This window comes from Oncorhynchus clarkii, chromosome 28, assembly GCF_045791955.1.
Source record: "Oncorhynchus clarkii lewisi isolate Uvic-CL-2024 chromosome 28, UVic_Ocla_1.0, whole genome shotgun sequence".
In the NCBI taxonomy this organism is placed as follows: domain Eukaryota; kingdom Metazoa; phylum Chordata; class Actinopteri; order Salmoniformes; family Salmonidae; genus Oncorhynchus; species Oncorhynchus clarkii.
The window spans coordinates 23,999,144-24,015,020 of NC_092174.1; the positions used below are offsets into that span (position 1 = coordinate 23,999,144).

The 15,877-nt window shown below is 41.0% G+C and overlaps 2 protein-coding genes across 3 annotated transcripts; one reads left to right on the plus strand and one right to left on the minus strand.

Moving 5' to 3' along the window:
* Nucleotides 1-1,298: 1,298 nt before the first annotated feature.
* LOC139386692 (cytochrome C oxidase assembly factor 1) lies at nt 1,299-6,564 on the minus strand. The gene is made up of 5 exons (XM_071132513.1): nt 6,468-6,564; nt 3,203-3,356; nt 2,926-3,077; nt 2,739-2,815; nt 1,299-2,602 (listed from the first exon to the last, which is right to left on the minus strand). Exons 2-5 carry the CDS (start codon nt 3,294-3,296, stop codon nt 2,485-2,487), a joined length of 441 nt encoding a protein of 146 aa, XP_070988614.1. The 5' UTR covers nt 3,297-3,356; nt 6,468-6,564; the 3' UTR covers nt 1,299-2,484.
* LOC139386691 (biliverdin reductase A) lies at nt 5,943-15,404 on the plus strand. Of its 2 annotated transcripts, none has more exons than XM_071132511.1 (7): nt 5,943-6,712; nt 9,129-9,249; nt 10,565-10,684; nt 11,879-11,976; nt 12,144-12,251; nt 13,216-13,384; nt 13,574-15,404. In XM_071132511.1, exons 1-7 carry the CDS (start codon nt 6,598-6,600, stop codon nt 13,851-13,853), a joined length of 1,011 nt encoding a protein of 336 aa, XP_070988612.1. In that variant the 5' UTR covers nt 5,943-6,597; the 3' UTR covers nt 13,854-15,404. The 2 variants fall into 2 exon arrangements, with proteins under 2 accessions (XP_070988612.1, XP_070988613.1); XM_071132512.1 differs by having other exon boundaries at nt 6,565-6,708.
* The last annotated feature ends 473 nt before the right edge of the window (nt 15,405-15,877 follow it).

The following is a 15,877-nucleotide window of genomic DNA, read 5'->3' on the forward strand; positions in this document are numbered from 1 at the left end:
AGACTAGTCAGGATTGAGAGAAAAATGAACAGAGAAAAATACAGAGAGATCCTTGATGAAAACCTGCTCCAGAGCACTCAGGACCTCAGACTGGGGTGAAGGTTCACCTTCCAACAGGACCAAGACCCTAAGCACACAGCCAAGACAACGCAGGAGTGGCTTAAGGAGAAGTCTCTGAATATCCTTGAGTGGCCCAGCCAGAGCCCGGACTTGAACCCGATTGAACAGCTCTGGAGACCTGAAAATGGCTGTGCAGAGACGCTCCCCATCCAACCTGACAGAGCTTGAGAGAATCTGCAGTGAAGAATGGGATAAACTCCCCAAATACAGGCGTGCCAAGCTTGTAGCATCATACCCAAGAAGACTCAAGGCTGTAGTCGCTGCTTCAACAAAGTATTGAGTAAATGGTCTGAATACTGGTGTAAATGTGATATTCCATTTTCTTTTATACACTTGCAAAAATATCTAAACTGTTTTTGCTTTGTCAATATGGGGTATTGTGTGTAGATTCAGGCTGTAATGTAACAAAATGTGGAAAAGTCAACGGGTCTGAATACCTTCCGAATGCACTGTATATGTACGTTCACTGTGGGGATGACGTCGTTGATGCAGTTATTAATGAAGCCGGTGACTGATGTGGTAAAGCGCTCAATGTTATCAGATGAATTTGGAACATATTCCAGTCTTTGCTAGCAAAACAGTTTGGTAGCTTAGCATCTGCTTTGTCGGACCACTTCTGTACCACTCTGGTACTTCCTGCTTGTTTGAGTTTTGCTTGTAAGCCGGAATCAGGAGGATAGAGTTATGGTCAGATTTGCTGAAGGGAGGGCAGGGGAGAGCTTTGTATGCATTTCTGTGGCTGGAGTAATTGGTCTAGAGTTTTGTCGCCTCTGGTTGCACAGGTGACATGCTGGTAGAAATGGGGTAAAACTGATTTCAGTTTCCCTTCATTAAAATCACTGGCCACTAGGAACAGAGCCTCAGGATGTGCATTTTCATGTTTGTTTATGAGTTGATAGTAGTGGCTGCCTACACCATAGGATAATGCAAAACGATGATGCCCGACCCAGAGACTGTCTCAGGATGCCAAGGCCGTCTCCAAGCGATTCAGGTTCGAGGAGTCATTCAGCTCCCTACAGAAGATAATCTTCTGATAGATGGGTATGAGCACTTCTACTGTAGATGGACTCTTTACTGATTGTATATTGTTTACCACACCACACTGTCTGTACTCCACAAGCCAAACTATATATCTGTTTGCCTGCATTGCATTTCAATGAATTAAACTTCTGACATTGTTTGTTTGGTTCCATTCTTTCACTTTCTGTTTAATATTGTGGTTCATGTTTAGCTTGTTTGCCATTCTTTTCCTAATGTTCATACAGTATGTTCAGAATTCACAAGTACAATTTATTTTGCTATCATAACTTGTATAAAGCCATTTGACTGTTTATTTCCACGTTTATTTTCCACGTTTTACAGATCTAATTTTCACTGTAAAATGTCACATCCGAATAAATCAATCTGAAAACATAGAACAATACCTCCTTGGGAGACAACATTTCTGGTTGTTCAGATACTGTACAGTACAACTGGAACCATTGCCTAAATGTTTCTCAAGTGCTGGATATTAAGATATGGCTTTGGACTAAGCAATTACCAGTGTTGGGGTGTACTGAATGTGGTTCAGTTAGTAATTAAACTAAACTAATTCAAATATTTGTAGTGTTTTCAATAGTTAATGACTTTATTGCCATCTAGTGGTGTAGGTAACTAATGGAATGAAACACTACTTTTTTTTGCAAAAATAAAATATGGGTGAGGTAGGCAAGAATTTCCTTAATTTTCAGACCTGGCTAATTCTCACCTGAAACAACATTTTTTTTTGTGTTTAATAGGATAAATTACACATTCTCTTAACATCTTATTACATAGTTATCTGTTCTTGCTATTTATATTCTATGACATTGCAGATTGAGTAATATAGTTTACTTAACGTAATTGGTGGCTGGTAAACTCTTTTCAGAATAGCTTCCCCAACACTGTCAATTTACATTGTTAATCTGGAGAAATGTTCATCAGATGCATTGTATTATACTAGGAATATGTTGTTGTTTTTTACCACTGCATATGACACAATTGCTGCTCTGTTATTGTCCTTTCATTCTCACCAGTAGGATGAACATTTTGCTCAGGACAGCGCTGAGCAAAATGAATATGCATGACATTTTATGGACGTAGCACTTTTTTCATTTTCCCTGTATGTAAATGTTATGTACACAGTAGCGTCGATAAACATTGGTCAAATTATCAACATTACTGTGGTTATTCCAAACCAAGAGGCAGCTTGTGTATACCCTTTTGTCTAAATAAGTGTCCAGCACTGCACTCTGGTGCTTTTTTCAAATATGACTATGACACTTCAATTCATTAAGCTATGGCGACACCTTCATCACACTGTAGTTTTGGTGACTGGTGAGCAGATCAGGAGGACCAGTTGCCTGTCTCAAGTCCTTCTGTCTTATTTGGCGGTGGTGTGAATGTGAGAAGGTCAATACGCTGACCCTCTCTAAGCTGCAGCACTGCCTGCGTTAAATTCCACCTAGTGGCGCCAGGGAAAGAGAGAAGGGTACTTACTGTTTGATGAACAACAGCATTCAATTGCATTATATGGATCAATCAATTTCCTCTAATTTCCTCTGTATTTATATAGAATAATATTGATGAAGAGTACATACCCAAGTGTTTGGGGGTCTCTTACTGAGGATGTGTAGAGGTAGCCACCATCTTTAGATCCTGTCACTGGGATTTTGATCTGAAACATAAAAAGTAATATTAATATCTTGCACACAGTGATGGATAATGGTAATGCTGGTGATGCTCCTAGTTGGTTCCCATACAGGAGGAATATCCCCAGAGAGCTACCTCAGCAGTGTAAGGTTCCACCCGGTTGTGTCGGTCAGACAGGTGGATGTTGTGGACCTTCAGGGGTGGTGCTCCCAGACTGTCCATGGCTGTCTGGTTGGCTTTCAGCTGCTCCAGGGCTAGACGGTGGTAGTCCGACCGTGAGAAGTTCTCTAGCAAAGAAAACAAAGAGTGGCAGGCAGAAATACTTACATGAGCACATTTTGCTTTCATTCACTTTCTTACATTAAAGAACCATGAATTATCCATGGCAACACCTACACTGAGTGATACTTACTTTGCAGAAGGTAATACATTGTGCCGCATCCAGCACCAGTCAACAAGGTGGTGTAGATGGCCATCTGCTGGAGTTTGCTTGTGGAGACCCTCATGATTGTTGCTTAGAGTAGCAAACTCACAGTACCAGTGACAAGAATATCCTGGGGAGTGGACTGTTTGATGACAGACATACAAGTTATAAAGACGTTCTCCAAAATGTACAAATTCCACAAAACCATCCCACATTTCATCAGAATCTTTGAGTCAAAAGGAGCATACATTCAGATAATTTGCACAATTGATCATCCAACTCATAAAATAATAATATTTATTTTGGATCTGTTACTCTTTATTGTCGTCTTTATCAAATCTGTTTTGTTAAAGGGATAGTTCACCCAAATTACATTGGTTTCCTTACCTTGTAAGCAGTCTATGGACAGCAGTAAAATGCTTTGGTTTTGTTTACTTGGCCACTGTTTTAAATGCTAGCTTTTTAGCATGTTTGACACAAATCCAATGCAAATCAATGGTACCTACATTAACATTTCCGTGCTTCATGTCCACATCATCTGTAAATAACTTAATTGAGTTACACAATACATTTTTGTTGATACTTTAGTATGATTTTGACATGAAGCACAGATTAAATCAAAGCATTGATTTGTGTCCTACCTTGTCCATAGAATGCTTACAGGGCAAGGAAACCAATATATATATTTCTAATTAGGGTGAACTATCCCTTTAAAGCTAAGATCTTTAGTTGAAACAATAACAAAGGGTCGCCCCGCCTGTGTTTTAGTAAAAAGCTGAGTGATGTGCCTGTATAAATGTAACTACTCTCAAATGTATAGACATAGCTATGGATGCAAGGACTGATCATCCATGATAAACATAATTATAGATTTAACAATGTTTTGAGGCTATACAGTGTTGACATTTACATTGCTTACAATCATTAGGCCTAAAACAAGCTTATATTTTAAGTTCTGATGGGCTACGACCATTAAGTAAGCTCATGAGGCATTTATTAGTCATATTCCTCAATAATCAATAGCCTTATTATCTGATAAGTACAAAAATGGATGTAGCAACTAAGGATTCTAATTTTAAGGGTAGGTCAGACATTAAAATGACAATTTCCTCTTTTACTGACCAAATTCTGTGTGACTGGGTGCAGTAGGCCTATAATTGTACAAGGAAAGAACGAGGTTTGGGTAGGGCATTATTTATATATATTTTAAAAAGTAGACAGGGAGAGAGTAACAGTCCAGTGTCTTGGAGCAGAGAAAGCCAAGACAAGACTACTTAAAACACAAGACTACCCCGAGAACCCACTTAAGACCTGTACACAGGTACAAATTTGCACAAAATACAGTGCCTATAGAAAGTCTTGAGCTATTTTCACATTTTTCTGCCTTTAATGAAATCTAAAAAGGGATTACATTAGATATTTTTCCTACAGGTCTGCACAACCTGCTCCACATTTTCAAAGTAAAATAAAGTTATGAAAAATGTTCCCCAGTTCCTGCCAGTGACAAGCTTATCCACAACAATACTTAAAAATACATAGGGATCAACAACTTTGCATTAACTCCATATTACTGGCCTGTATGACAAAGTGAAAAGAAAGACGCCTGTGCATCTTACATTACAAAGATATTCATGCCAAAGACACACCAGAATGGCTTTCCAATAGGTGTTGTGTGTTCCTGGGTGGTCTAGTCTCAGTACTGACTTAAATGTTCTTGAAAATAAAGAACAAGGTTTGAATATTGCCGTCCATCAATGATTCCCAACCAAATTGAATGAGCTTGAGCAATTTTGACAAAAACAATGGATATATGTCACCCTAAGAGTTGTGCAAAGTTGGTGGAATTTTTATAAAAATGATTCACAGCTGTGACAGCTGCCAAAAGGTGCTTCCACCAAGTACTAACTTAGGGGGGTAGAGACTTATCCAATTTGGAAAATGTTCTATGACTTTCTATGACTTTGAAAATGTAGAGTAGAGTAGGTTGTGTAGATCTGTATGAAAACAAATGCAACGTAATCCTTTTTAGATTTAATTTTCTGACAGCAAAACGTAAACAGTTCAACAGTGTAGACTTTCTATAGGCACTGTATTTCTTAAAATGATCCCCTACAGTATATTCATATTAGTGTCAATCTATACTGATCAAAAATAGAAATGCAACTTATAAAAGGTTGGTTCCATGTTTCATGAGTTTACATCCTGTTAGTAAGCATTTCTCATTTTCCAAGATACTCCATCCACCTGACAGGTGTGGCATATCAAGAAGCTTATTGAAACATTATTATTACACAGGCTCACCTTGTGCTGGGGACAATAAAAGGCCACTCAACACAATGCCACAGATGTCTCAAGTTTTGAGGGAGTGTGCAATTGGCATGCTGACTGCATGAATGTCCACCAGAGCTGTTGCCAGACAATTTCATGTTAATTACTCTATCAAACGTCGTTTTAGAGAATATGGCAGTACGCCCAACCGGGCCTCATAACCACAGACCAGTGTAAGCAGGCCAGCCCAGGACCTCCACATCCAGCGATCACCTAACGCCTACGGGATTGTCTGAGAACAACCAGCCGGACAGCTGATGAAACTGAGGAGTATTTCTGTCTGTAATGAAGCCCTTTTGTGGGGAAAAACAAATTCTGATTGGATGGGCCTGGCTCCCAAGTGGGTGGGTCTATGCCCTCCCAGGCCCACCCATAGCTGCGCCCCTACCCAGTCATGTGAAATCCATGGATTTGGACCTAATGCATTTTAATTGATTGATTTCCTTATATGAACTGTAACTCGGTAAAATCTTTGAAATTGTTGCGTTACAATTTTTGTTCAGTAACGTTATAGGTTAGGCTTCTTGTGACATCGCCATCTAGGGTATTCAAAGTGTAATTAGTCTTTTGGGGGTAAGCGCAACCAAGGATAGCACTGTAGCGCAGCCTTGGAAATTCATTCAAGCTAAACGTTCTTGTAATCTGGTGTAGGCATTTCGTACGAAGACTTTTACGACCAAATTAAATTTAGAGGAAAATGCACTACTCTAAAAATATAATGCAGAATGTCATCTACAACAACAGTTCAATTAGAGACTGAACTGAGGACATTCATGCTGTATTTATGGGAGTCGCCATATTGCTGCCTAAACCTAAATCGAACCTAAAGCTGGCTTGAGCTAAAACCAGTCATTGGCTGAAACACATCCATACATTTTAAAATACATGTAAACGTTATGTAAATGAACGAAAAGATAATAATTACCTAATGTCGTAATTTGTTTTTATAACAAAAAGTACAACCACATAAGAGGCGAGACGTCCATATCACGTGATGAGACTTCACGTTCTATGTACACGTCACACGCAAACTGTCTTGGAAAAAAAAATGTGTTATGAAAGTTGTTACACAGTTATATCACAGCGACAAGAGCTCGACAGTAGCATTTTATTCACATAAGCGAGTCATCTGCGTCAACTTACTGTCGTCGAGGGCAATACAGAAAGTAGGTAAGGACATCATGCTTGTATGTAAACCAGTTTTAATTAGTGCTGAATGCGGAACTCATTCAACAAGGACAGCATTGCAGCATTGTTTCCAGGAAATTCGTGAAGTTGTACGTGTGTTACTGTATTTGTTCTTGATGTCATGCAGAACATAGACTTACCATTTTCATGTCAATTTCTTGTCTAATTTTAAAATTACTTGTTGTAAATCAATGGAGACCTCGAATGTTCCTATTATTTGTAATGATTTGCATTTGTAATTTGTAATGATCAGCACCCCACCCTAGTTCTAGTTTATATATCTGTAATATGGATACCTTGAGATGTATATAGCTATCGCGGGGTCGCGGGGCATCCCACCATGATAGCTAACGTTAGTGTACTCATTATTACACTGCACCATTTTAGGTCTGATAGGAAGGAAGCCTTTATCAACTGTGCACATTGCACAAAGACCCAAGATATGTCCTGGACATACAGTGCATTCGGAAAGTTTTCGGGCCCCTCGACTTTTTCTACATTTTGTTAAGTTACATCCTTATTCTAAAATGGATTAAATACATTTTCCCCTCATCAATCTACACACAATACCCCATATTGACCAAGTGAAAACAGGTTTTTAGAAATGTTTTCAAATGTATTCACACACACACAAAACATTATTTACATAGGTATTTAGACCCTTTGCAATGAGACTCAATTGAACTCAGGTGCATCCCTTTTACATTGATCATCCTTGAGATGTTTCTACAACTTGATTAGAGTCCACCTGTGGTAAATTCATTTGAATGGACATGATTTCGAAAGGCACACACCTGTCTATATAAGGTCCCACAGTTGACAGTGCATGCCAGAGAAAAACCCAAGCCATGAGGTTGAATGAAGGAATTGTCCGTAGAGCTCCGAGACAGGATTGTGTCGAGATACAGATCTAGGGAAGGGTACCAAAACATTTATTCCGCAAGGAAGGTCCCCAAGAACACAGTGGTCTCCATCATTCTTAAAGGGAAGAAGTTTGGAACCACCAAGACTTCCTAGAGCTGACCAAACTGAGCAATTGGCGAAGAAGGGCCTTGGTCAGGGAGGTGACCAAGAACCCGATGGTCACTCTGACAGAGCTCCAGAGTACCTTTGTGGCGATGGGAGAACCTTCCAGAAGGACAACCATCTCTGCTGCACTCTACCAATCAGGCCTTTATGGTAGAGTGGCCAGACGGAAGCCACTCCTCAGTAGAAGGCACATGACAGCGCACTTGGAGTTTGCCAAAAGGCACCTAAAGGTGATTCTCTGGTCTCATGAAACCAAGAACTATTTGGCCTGAATGCCATAACGCTTGAATGCCAAGCGTTATGTCTGGAGGACACCTGGCACCATCCCTATGGTGAAGCATGGTGGTGGCAGCATCATGCTCTGGGAATGTTTTTTCAGCGACAGGGACTGGGAGACTAGTCTGGATCAAGGGAAAAATGAACGGTGCAAAGTACAGAGAGATCCTTGATCCCTGCTCCAGAGCGCTCAGGACCTCAGACTGGGACGAAGGTTCATCTTCCAACAGGACAACGACCCTAAGCACACAGCCAAGACAACGCAGGAGTGTATTCGGGACAAGTCCCTGAACAAGTCCCTGACTTGAACCAGATTGAACATCTCTGAAGAACCTGAAAATAGCTGTGCAGCGACGCTCCCCATCCAACCTGACAGAGCTTGAGAGGATCTGCAGAGAAGATGGGAACAAATTCCCCAAATACAGGTGTGCCAAGTTTGTAGCGTCATACCCAAGAAGACTCAGGCTGTACTCGCTGCCAAAGGTGCTTTAACAAAGTACTGCGTAAAGGGTCTGAATACTTATGTAAATGTGATATTTCAGTTCTGTATTTAATACATTTGCTAAAATTTCTAAACCTGTTTTCACTTTATCATTATGGGGCCACTGTGTTCTTGGGGACCTTCAATGCTGCAGAAATGTTCTGACATTACATAATCCTACCTCGGGGCTCTACGGACAATTCCTTCGACCTCATGGCTTGGTTTTTGCACATACGTGCACTGTCAACTGTGGGACCTTATATAGACAGGTGTGTGCCTTTCCAAATGATTTCCAATCAATAGAATTTACCACAGGTGGACTCCAAGTTCTAGAAACATCTCAACGATGATCAATGGAAACAGGATGCACTTGAGCTCAATTTCGAGTCTCATAGCAAAGGGTCTGAATACTTATGTAAACACGTTTTTTTATTTTTAATACATTTTCAAACATTTCTAAACACCTATAATGTAACAAAATTAGGAAAAGTCAAGGGGTCTGAATACTTTCCGAATGCACTGTAGGTTGGCTTTGACAGAATTGAAAGGAGCAAGACACTGGTTTCTTTCTAACCATTTCCTTCCCAACTCCCTGTTCCTCTCTGCTGTCAGACATGTTTGGTTCAGTAGTGGTGGGCATCGGGACAGCAGGCTTTGTGAGGATCAGGGACATGCTAGCCCCTCTGCCTTCCAGTGCAGCTGAGAAGCTCAGTGTCAAAGGCTTCATTTCCAGGTGAGGCACCAAGACATCTCATTGTTTGCTGACAGTAAAAAAAACACACAAAAAACAATGGTTGCAATATACTAAATAAATAGAAACCTTGTGCACAGCAGTGTGTCCAGGTGCTGGTTTTGGCAGGAACAACTAGTATTAACTTCTTGGCGCACCCATCCCTTTAGCGGGATCATTTTCGTCAACATGCGCTGAATTGCAGAGCGCCAAATTCAAATTTAATTTCAAAAAATATTTAATTTTCATGAAATCACAAGTGCAATATAGCAAAACACAGCTTAGCTTGTTGTTAATCCACCTGGCGTGTCAGATTTCAAAAAAGCTTTACAGCAAAAGCTATCCAAGCGTTTATGTTAGGACATCTCTCTCAGCAGACAAACAGCTAGCAGCAAAGTAGAATGGTCACGAAAGTCAGAAAAGCAATAAAATGAATCGCTTACCTTTGATGATCTTCGGATGTTTGCACTCACGAGACTCCCAGTTACACAATAAATGTTCCTTTTGTTCGATAAAGATTATTTTTATATCCAAAAACCTCCATTTTGTTGGTGTGTTTTGTTCAGAAATCTACAGGCTCGTGCATGTCATAACTGGCAGACGAAAATTCCAAATAGTATCCGTAAAGTTCGTAGAAACATTTTAAATGTTTTTTTATAATCAATCCTCAGGTTGTTTTTACAATAAATAATCAATAATATTTCAACCGGACTGTTCACTTTTTCAATAGGAGAGAGAGAGAAAATGTCTGCTCCAAGCTGTCCATGTCTCAAGGCCTAAAAATCCTTATTTAATGTGTCTTCCCCCACTTTCATCTACACTGATTGAAGTGGATTTAACAAGTGACATGAATAAGGGATCATAGCTAGCTTTCACCTTCATTTCACCTGATCAGTCTGTCATGGAAAGAGCAGGGGTTCTTAATGTTTTGTACACTCAGTGTATATTTGCAGTGCAATGACCTTTGTTGCACTGAAAATATGAAATAAATAAGCACTGAAGTCAAGGTCAGTCACCTGTCATTTTTCACTGTGCGCTTTTTAACTTTTGTAATACTTCAATATTGTAGAGTGAAGCTCCAGGCGATTAAAATCATATTACGTGATCTTGTTTAATGGTGATATATAATCACTGACCTGTCCTGTACTCAATCACAGAGGCAGCAGCTGGGATGTGTGGATGACCATGTTGCCTGGGTCGTGCACACTGTAGCAAACCTTTACACAACGGAACAATTCAACTGTGCTCTTGACAAGTTCATGTTTTTTCAAATCACTTTCCCCCTACTGAATACAACTCTAGTGCTGTCTTCCCATAGGAGGACCCTAGAGGAGCAGCAGGGAGTGAAACAGATCACTATCGAGGATGCTCTGAGGAGAGATGACATAAAGGTGGCCTTCGTCTGCACTGAAAACGCTGTGCATGAGGAAAACATCAGGTAAAACTCTCACTGACCCCATGTCTCTGACGGTCCTCTGTGGTAGTTGTTTAGTTATCCCGTCATCAGTTTTGTTTCTGACTGAAGTGCTCTTACACAACAGAGCTATAGTTTCACCATGTTACAAATCACCACTAGGAGTCAGCACTGGAACACGTGTCAAGCTTCAGTACACTGTTGCTTTTCTTTCTCAGTCCACTGAGGCTCAGTCTGTAGGTTAATTAACCATTCATTGAGCCTGATCCATTTACCAGGCCCTCAGACAAACTGTCTAACAGTTGTAGTTTATAAGCTATGTATTATACAACGTTGGGACACACAGTAACACGACAGTTTAGCAAGTTGTTCAAGATTTCGTCCTTGACCCTCATAGGTGCTTCACTGTAAATCGATCAGGTAACATCTGAGGCGGTTCCGGAGCTGTATCAACAAATGTCGCCCGGGCTCTGGCATTCACATTATCCTGAGCAGTCTCCTCCCTCTCCCACAGCTGATTACAATATGTGTAGATGTTTGATGTCTACCTCTCAAGCCCTGGAGAGCATGACCAAGGCTACTGCTCTCTAAGGGCCCTCATTATGACTGCAAACTGTAGCGAAAACACACTCTTAAATTATGCTTTCTACTCTCCCTCTCACTGCTAAATGTTAGGAGTGTACAGAGAGGCTTAGACAGGCTGTTAAAGAATGGAGAGTTATTTTAGGCTGGTTAATGAGGGGTGTTGAGAACATAGTCATCATGTTTCACTGCTAGACAGTTCCAGGCTAACGGTCTAAATGGAACAGCAGGTACTGCCCTTCATACTGTAAAGGAAACGAAAAGTAAAGGGGGAGAGCCCTGAAATGTTCTTGAACGACTTTTTCATACAGGATACTTCATTATCTTCTTTTGTTGTCAATTTAATTGGAAACAATGTTTTTGAGAAAGTTACAAGGAGTTTAAGAGTGGTCAATGTGAATTTTTCCAAACTCTGAACACCCTGGGTTATTGAAACATTGACCAACGGCTCTTACTGGGAAGTTTGGGATATTAAGTTACATTTGAATTGTGCATCTCCCTAGTACAGAAGTCTTTTTAAATCGTCTTCATAATTTTTACTAATGTTCTGTTGAAGCAATGTCTCTGACACCCTTCTTGGCTACTCAAACAAACTCAATTATCCTATACTATGTTGCATATTCTAACGGAGCACAGGACATTTCTGGAAGCTGGGAAGCATGTCTGTGTGGAATATCCTATGGCCATGACATACAAGACTGCCGTGGACCTCTGGGACCTGGCTCAGGAAAAAGGTGAGCTGGACATAATCATTGGGAGAGATTTATTTTGGTTAATTCGAAGTGTATAGAGAAGACATGGTGAAATATTGATTACATTATGGGGATGATGTAGTAGACGCGTATCTTAACTAGTATTGATCACCTATGTATTTAATGTTCTATGTCTACTATGTACCTAGGAGTGGTCCTGCATGAGGAGCACATAGAACTCTTGACAGCCGACTTTAAGCAGCTGAAGAAGGACATAGCAGGGAAAAAGCTGGAGGAAGGATCCCTTCACTTCACAGGTGAGAGACAGACTGGGACAGGGAGTAAAGCACAAATACACAAAAATCCCAGCACCACTGATGCATCACCTCAAATACAACACTGATGCATCAACTACAATAACTGCATAACATGTATCAATTTGATGTACATCGTCCAGGTCACAGGGTTCGGAATGAATATTTAATTCCAGAGCTTTTGATATAGTATAGCTCCCATCAAAGTGACTTGTAAAATGTTGTTTTCTCAGTCTCCACAGTACACCCATTTAGGTTGATGTGAAAGAGAGCCAGCCTGTGGAGTGAGGCAGGCAGACAGGTCTCTGGTGTGAAATACAGCAGGGTGTTATTGATGAAGTCTAGAGGTGCATGTCAAACAGCACCCTATTCCCTACATAGTGCACTATTGTCATTGGTAGTGTACTACATAGCGAATGGGGTGCCATTTGGGATGCAAACTAGCTCTGTTCTATTCATCAGAGCACTGCTGGGGAACAAGTTAGTTAATGCATATGAATGGGCTTCACCTAAAGCAGCCGTGACTGAATAATAAATCATAGTTCTCAACTTGAAACGCTCCACACAACCTCAGATGACAGACAATATTTTATAGCGGCTGACTTTTGACTAAGAATCGTAGCGGAGAGCGAGTCGAAGAGCCAGAGGGAGTAGTGTCTGACATTTGAGTCAGGGCAGTTTTAGGAGTTGGACTGTACGAGGCAGCAAGCACCAAATGAAATATAACTGTATCTGTTGGGAAATTCACTTCAATGGTTCATGTTCCTTTTATGCTTTATGGTGTGATATATATATATATGCGCACCACAACAGTGTATGTACTGTAATGTGATGAGTACAAAATCAATGCAAAATGTGTGCTAACCAGTCCTAAATGTAACCAGATGATGATTGACAATGAGCCAATGGATTACATGTCCCTTTACAACTACTTCTGACTGTAGTGTTCCTATGTGTCGTCTGATAGGAGGTCCTCTGAAGCCGGGCTTTGGGTTTCCAGCTTTCAGTGGCATCGCCCGGCTTACCTGGCTGGTGGATCTGTTTGGAGAGCTGTCTGTCACTGCTGCCAGCATGGAGGAAGACCAGGAGAACAAGTACATGAAGATGACCACTCAACTCATGACTAAAGAGCAGAAGTATGTACTGTACATTAGGATCAAGTAATAATATCAGATAACGTGTCCTTCACAACACCTCAAACCTAGCTATTCGGCCAGCCTCAAACAAAATTGCCTTTATTACATCTAAAGAAAATACTGGTAGTCCAGCCCTGAAACTTTGGGTTAACTATAACCTCCTTGTAACATATTATGGTTTTAATACAGGCCTCTCACATGGATTGAGGAGCGGGGTCCTGGCCTGCCCAGAGTGAAGAATATCAACTTCCGCTTTGACTCATGCACCATGACCCAGCTTCCCCCGGCTGCCAGGGAGCCGGTGGGTCTCTTCATGCAGGACCTGGTGCTCTTCAGTCAGAAGCTTCTGGGCCAGGTCCCCCGTGACCAGCTCCATGCCGAGCGCCACAGGGTCCTCCACTGTCTGGAGCTGGCCGACCGCATCCAGCAGCTGAGCCAGCAAGGCCAGGGATCAGCCCAGGACGCCTAGAGACACAGTGGGGTCCCAGCCTACCGGGGGGCCCCAGCAAAGTTACAGTAACTTTTCCATAATTCCCAGGTTTTCTAGAAATTATGTTTTTTTCTTCTCGGCCTACTTGTAGATGTCCAAGCGCACAAGATCCGGCCATAAATAAGCCTTCTACAGTACAGCTACTGTAACCTGCTGTACTACTGACAGACGCACTCGCAACGTCTTTGCAATGTTAAGGGATTTTATTCATAAATGAGGGAAAGGAGACGTGCAATGCCTTTCAGAAATAGATAGGTCTCTAAGGCATGTCAGCTTATTATATTAGGGTTAGGCTGTTACTCACAACAGACCTCCGATGTACTACATCTTCACATTGATGAAAGGTCCATTAATAGTTTGATGTTTGCATTGTGTTACTTATTCAAGTTAATCTACATTACATGTACTATAACATTCTGGTAGTTGAACACAGCTCATGATGCTTTAGCATTAGCTGGTGGTGCTTTTATATGTTCATTACTTATTTATCTCATGACATTTATTGACTTATGTCGTTTAGCTACGTGCACTCAGAAGTGGAAAGCAAAACGGTGTCATACTGATCCTTGCATGTTCAAATCATTCACTCTCTACAATAGGTGTTTGCCTGATACCCCAGCTAAATATTGCACGGATTAATATTTAGATAGCTCTGACAGGTGAAAGTGTGTTATTTACACTGCAACTTCAGTTGTCAAAATGTTGTTAGACTGCAATTGGCACATCTGTTTTAAAGTATTATTTGATTAATGTTCATTCCTTGGAGAGGGAGTGTATTGTCATGTGTTGACAAATTGACAGTGTTGCTTTATTCTATTTATTCAACCATAAAGCGCCATTTTCATTTACAAAGACGTGACGCCACGGCTGAAAACACTTCCCTGGTGTTAGCACTAAATAAATCACTCTTGTGATTGTTCTTGCAACACGCTTCCCTTCTCCTTTTCTCTCTTTTTCAAAACTACTTCTGCATGGCTGATGGTGATGAAACTTAAAAGACAAACACAAAAAAGATTATGTGAAAACTTGAACTGTACACCCCAAAAAGTCTTAAGGTTGCAATTCGATGGTAGAATAAGTCCTCCTGTTCTTTGTCTCCCCAGTGACTATCCCTCTGAATGGGGCCACAACAGAAACCAGTATTTCAATGGTCTCCAAATTAGTGTTGTATTTAATTCCGGGATGCTGACAGACTGAATTGGTGCCTTATTGGCCTGCTCAGTTCTCTCCATTGTTAACATCCATGTCAGTCCCATCTATTGATATCTATGGTCGCATCCCGTGTCACACAAGTACACACTACCCAGTGTGGTTTGGACACTTAACTGGGTGTCACTGTAGTGTTATTAGCAATTTATAGGGAGAGGAAATGACATTTCTTTATCAGTTGAGGAGGGAGAATTGTGCTGTTATATTGGATTATAATGCCTGAATGTTTACATGTTTTGAGTGTATTGTAACGGTATAGTTTGCTATAAGATTCATAATTTGCTGGTATCCATATTAATAAAGTGTGCCTGATTGATCATCTTCCTGTATGATTCTGGCTTTTCATCCTTGATGAAATAGTCACCGTGTGTCATAATAGTACATGGTACTTATAGAGCGCTTTTCAAGGACCCAAAGTTACTACAAAAACAAACAAATTAACAGGAGTCAAAACATCAGACTAAACAAGAACATGAATAAAGAGAGGGGTGGGCTCAAGAAAGGGATAGAGTGTGATGTAGGGTTGGGATTTGGATATGAACACAGTTTAGGGTAAGGCTTTGGGTTAGGTGCTGCTCAGTATGGTGAAGAGAGTAGTGTATTTCTTTGTGTGTGTGTGTGGGTGGGGGGGGATTAAGGATAGGCTTTGTCAAAGCGGTGGGGCTTCAGGATGGACTGAAAGATGGTGATGGACTTAGAACCACAGATTGCTGGAGGGAGGAGCGACCCTGGAGAAGGCCCTGCCGCCCAAGCTTAGCCCTGGAGCTTTGCCATGGGGATGACAAGGTGGCCTG